Source organism: Otolemur garnettii, unplaced genomic scaffold (assembly GCF_000181295.1).
Source record: "Otolemur garnettii isolate 467f Iridium unplaced genomic scaffold, OtoGar3 scaffold00006, whole genome shotgun sequence".
In the NCBI taxonomy this organism is placed as follows: domain Eukaryota; kingdom Metazoa; phylum Chordata; class Mammalia; order Primates; family Galagidae; genus Otolemur; species Otolemur garnettii.
In genome coordinates, this window is record NW_003852401.1 from 20,358,248 (window position 1) to 20,363,622 (window position 5,375).

Here is a 5,375-nt window from a genome sequence, read left to right on the forward strand (position 1 = left end):
GGGGACAGCTTGAGGCTCTGTCTCAAAAAAAAAAAAAAAGAAAAGAAAAAGAAAACATGGTGGGAAGGTAGACATTCTTCCTGCCCCCTTTATAGTCCAATGAGGATCCAGAAAAGCAAATACAACTCAAGTGATATGTTATGATGGGCAATGTGCAAAGCTGCTCTGTGAGCACAGAGGACATGCTCCCCACCAAGACTTGGAAGTAAAATTGTCCTAAAATGAGCAGGTATTATCTACACCAAGATGGAACAATGGGGAGAAAGGACGATGGGGTTGGGATGTTCCAGGCACTGGGAAAGGCAGCCACAAAGGCAGGAGAGAGAGCACAGGAGCGTTATAGGCAGTTCAGTGCAACTGAATTGCTTTCTAAAAGAATGAAGCAAGAACTACAAGCAAGAAAGAGTTTCCATTCCGTGGGTAGAGTGAAAGAGAACAGTCAGCAGCTGCCCAGATCTGCGGCCAGGTGTCAGTCACAGCACCCTACACTACCTGTTGTGCAGTGGTCACTCAGGAAATAGAGGTAGTCCCCGGTTATAGATAAGATGGGTTCTGTGGGTTTGTTCGTAAGTAGAATTTGTATGTACATTGGAACAGGTACATTTACATAGTATCTGTAATAGCCTCCCTTCGTAAGTGTGAGTTGTACATCAGTCATATGTTTGTAACGTGGGGACTTACTGTAATAGCCTCCCTGTGTGAGTTGTATGTAAGTCAAATTGTTTGCAGCTCGGGGACTGCCTGTATTGTTGAAGGAATCAGTGAAAAGAAGCATTTATTATAGAAGCAGGAATACCTTCTGGAATGTTGAGCAGAGCTGTCTTGGTTGTCCATGCTTTCCTTGAAAGAGAACTTCAAGGGATTGAGCCAGATAACAAGGGTAATTTATCAAAGAAGAATCACAATGTTCTCTTTTAATCTTTAATTAATAAACACAGCTGACTAAACTCCTTCCTTCCTGAACTTCTCTAACTTTAGTCAGATATTTGTTCCATGTATTTGAGCAACATTTCTGGAACACCCACTGAGGGGTCAAGGTGGCCATAGCAACAGCTTGGGCAAGAGGAGTAAGCCACGGATTTAATTATGTGTTCTGGATAGATAAAATCCCCACCCTGCACAAATATATTTGTACATATTTTCTGCTGTTCTGTGGGTTATCTCTGCACACTCTTAATAATGTCCTTTGATGCAGACACTTTAAATTTCTTTCTTTCTTTCTTTCTTTTTTTTTTAGAGACAGAATCTCACTTTGTTGCCCGAGGTAGAGTGATGTGGTATCACAGTTCACAGCAACCTTCAGCTCTTGGGCTTAGGTGATTCTCTTGCCTCAGCCTCCCGAGTAGATGGGACTACAGGCGCCTGCCACAACACCTGCCTATTTTTTTGTTGCAGTTTGGCCAGGGCTGGGTTCGAACCAGCCCCCCTTGGTATACGGGGCCGGTGCCCTACTCACTGAGCCACAGGCACCACCCTAGACACTGTAAATTTCATGAAATCCAGTTTATCTATCCTTTTTTGTTTATTTTTTATGTTATTATTATTTTTTGAGACAAAGTCTCAAGCTGTTATCCTGGGTAGAAAGCAGTGGCATCATAACTCACAGCAACCTCCAATTCTTAGGCTCAAGCAATCTTGTTGCCTCCGTTTTTCTATTTTTAGTAGAGACGGGATTTTGCTTTTGCTCAGGCTGGTCTCCAACTCATGAGCTCAGGCATTCCACCCACCTTGGCCTCTCAGAGTGCTGGGATTACAGGCATGAACCATCGCACCTAGCCCTTTTTTGTTTATTGATCATGCGTTTAGTGTCTTGTGAGACTCCATCACCAAATTCAAGGCCATGCAGATTTGCCTGTAGGTTTTCTTATACAATTTCAGTAGTTTTAGCTTTTGGGGGGGACAGAATTTCACTCTGTCAGACTGTGTAGAGTGCTATGATATCATAGCTCACAGCAACCTCAAACTCTTGGACTCACGTGATCCTGTTGCCTCAGCCTCCTAAGTAACTGGGTCTACAGGTACCTGACATAATGCCTGTCTAATTTTTTTTTTGGAGACAAAGTTTTACTTGGTTTCCCTTGGTAGAATGCTGTGGTGTCTTAGCTGACAGCAACCTCAAACTCTTGGGCTGAAGCAATTCTCTTGCCTCAGCCCCCCAAGTAGCTGAAACTACAGGTGCCTGCCACAATGCCTGGCTATTTTTGGAGATAAGGTCTCACTCTGGCTCAGTCTGGTCTCCAACTCTTAAGCTCAGGCAATCTACCCACCTCTGCCTCCCAAGTGCTGGGATTACAGGTGTGAGCTATTGCGCCTGGCCTTTTTGTTTTTTTCTACTTTTAGTAGAGATAGGGTCTTGCTCTAACTCAGGCTGGTCTTGAATTCCTGAGCTCAAGCAACCCACCTGCCTCAGTCTCCCAGAGTGCTAGGATTACAGGTGTGAGCCAACAGACCCAGACTCAGTTGTTTTAGCTGGTATTTATTTATTTTTGACACAGAGCCTCAAGCTGTCACCCTGGGTGGAGTGCCGTGGCCTCACAACTCACAGCAACCTCCGACTCCTGGGCTTAAGCGATTCTCTTGCCTCAGCCTCCCATGTAGCTGGGACTACAGGCTCCCACCACAATGCCTGTGTATTTTTTGGTTATAGTTGTCATTGCTGTTTGGCAGGCCTGGGCTGGATTTGAACCCGCCAGCTCTGTCTGGTGTATGTGGCTGGCGCCTTAGCCGCTTTAGCTACAGGCGCCGAGCCTAGTTTTAGCTTTTATATTTACGTCTTTGATCCATTTTGAGTGTTCATGGCCCACCAGTTCAGAACCCTGGTTGTCCACTTGTGGCTCCAGATATGGCTCCCACCCTTTAGTTGCTGTGTCTCTCCGTAGGAGCTGGTTGCTGAAAGCATGGGAGAGGAGCAAAGGGGTATTCCAGGATCTACACTCAAGAGGTCCAGCCCGTTCCTCACACACCAAGTCTTTAACAGGTTTGTGGGTCTTGTGTGACTTCTGCTTCTTGTGCTGTGGCAATAAGGTAGGGGCTGCAGTCAGGAGCTCCGACTGTCATATGGCCTAGGTTATTGTGGCTCGGCCCTGGCTCACTGATGGTTTGTCACAGTAAGGGGCCCACTCCTGACATTGAGATTCCACAAGGAATCTCAATGGTCCCTCAGCACTGTCAGGAAGAGGGGAGTTTGGATGTCGAGTTGCCAGGGTGAAGTTCATCCCCGGGAGCCCTGTGTCCTCTCTTTCCCAACCTTCCTCTCATGCCCACAGTCAGCTTCTTGTCTTAGGGCATCCTCTAAGGTTCCAGGAGGTTCTGCACTTGTCTCTCTGATATCTAGTTGACAGGTGGCCCATGGCCAAAATTTATCTGTATTTTGAAGGAAGATGTCAGTGTGTCTTATCAAGAGGATGTTTATGGACTCTTATCTAATTTTATTGGTCCTAATTACATGGTTTCTGTTCACAGCTATCACTCAGAAACAAATATTGTTCGGTATATGAAGAAACTGGAAAACAAAGACATTTCCCTTGTCCATAGCATGATTCCACTGGTAGTTATTTGCAGCTTTTTTTTTGTTTCAGCCCTTCCCCCAATCCCACTCTTTGGGTTGTGTAATGTGCAATGGGGGGCAAAGGGCTGGCCCTGTGGGGAAATACAAGGATTGATCCATGGACTATATAGGAAATCACTAATATGGTTCATTTTGGATTTGCTTCTTAAAGGGATCATGCACCATGAAGCTCAATAGTTCATCTGAACTCACAGTAAGTAGGTCACTTCTATTAAGAGGGTACTTTAATAGGGGCAGTGTTCTAGCCTCTGCTTAAGCCTGTAACTGGTTAAATCCACTGGGACTGTGATTTAACAACTACTTCAATAATCCTTTGCCTTGTTATTCACCAGTCTTGGAGGAAACCCTATATTTCTCACTTGATCATTTACATTTATAGGTAAAATTATTTTTTAAAACATTAATTAAATATATATATATTTTTTCTTTTTTTTTGAAACAGAGCCTCAAGCTGTCCCCCTGGGTAGAGTGCCATGGCATCACAGCTCACAGCAACCTCCAACTCCTGGGCTCAAGCGAGTCTCCTGCCTCTGCCTCCCAAGTAGCTGGGACCACAGGCACCCGCCACAATGCTTGGCTATTTATTTTTTGGTTGCAGCCATCATTGTTGTTTGGCAGGCCAGGACTGGATTTGAACCCGCCACCTTAGGTGTATGTGGCTGGCGCCTTAGCCACTTGAGCCACAGGCACCGAGCCTAATTAAATATATTATATATATTATATTATATTTATGCCTATAAATATATATTATATTTATAATATATATTATATTTATGCCTTTCCATCCTTCTCCCCTCCCCCATTTTAAACCTGTCATGTTAAAAGCTTCATTAGGCCAGGCGCAATTGTTCACACCTCTACTCTTTGGGTATGAACCTTGGAAGGCTTAGGTGGGAGGATAGCTTGAGGCCAGGAGTTTAAGACCAACCTGAGCAACATTGTAAGACCCCCATCTCTTAAAAAAATAGAAAAATTGGCTCGGTGCCTGTGGCTCAAGCGGCTAAAAAAAAAAAAGAAAAAGAAAAAAGAAAAATTAGCTGGGCATGGTGGTAAGTGCCTCTAGTCCTAGTTACTTGGGAGGTTGAATCCAGGAGTTTGACATTGCAGTGAGCTGTGGTCATGCCACTGCACATCAGCCCGGGTAACAAAGCAAGATCCTGTCTCAAAAATTAAAAAAAAAAAAAATTTGAAAATACATACATAAATAAATTATAGCAGTTTGTAGTTTGTTACCTCAAGTAGAATTAAGAACCTTAAGCCTTCTTTCTAGAAATCCATTTACAGAAGTGTAGGGATTTGAAATTTAAATTTATTCCTCGAGTCAATACAAGATTTGTGTAACTTGCTGCTGTGGTTGGCAAGTATCTCTTCTAGGCCAGGATCTATTTTAGGAAAATTTCTCCTTGCCTTTTATTTCTTAGGTTTATTCCTTTTCAAAAAATGTTGTTTTCATTCACCACTGATCCGAAGGCCTGTTAAGTCTATTCTTATATGACAAATCATGTCAGGGAAAAGAAAATATTTTGTATTTTGATAAGTAGGGTTTTCCCTATTCACTGTTATATTGGTTTCTTGTTCTGCTTAATGAAGAAAAAGAATAACATATGTGCTATATGATACTTTCATCAAACCATACATGAAGCAACTCATTGTATTTCATGAAAACAAGCTAACTTTGGGGCCTTTTTTCCCTGAAAAGGTAGGAAAAGATTATTTAATAGAACCTGCATAGTCAACCACCTCCCTACATTTTTTTTTTTTTTTTGAGACAGAGCCTCAAGCTGTTGCCCTGGGTAGAGTGCTGTGG

At 43.2% G+C, this 5,375-nt stretch overlaps 1 protein-coding gene across 2 annotated transcripts in view; it reads left to right on the forward strand.

The window, feature by feature from the left end:
• GLDC (glycine decarboxylase) overlaps positions 1–5,375 on the forward strand; it is a 118,050-nt gene that overhangs the window by 60,172 nt on the left and 52,503 nt on the right. For both annotated transcript variants that reach the window (XR_002771083.1, XM_003782888.2), the window contains exons 12-14: positions 2,880–2,977; positions 3,463–3,547; positions 3,720–3,761. Coding sequence is in view for 1 of the 2 variants with exons in the window: in XM_003782888.2 (XP_003782936.1) it covers positions 2,880–2,977; positions 3,463–3,547; positions 3,720–3,761 (225 nt within the window). In the remaining variant the exon portion in view is untranslated. The remainder of the gene's footprint in view (positions 1–2,879; positions 2,978–3,462; positions 3,548–3,719; positions 3,762–5,375) is intronic.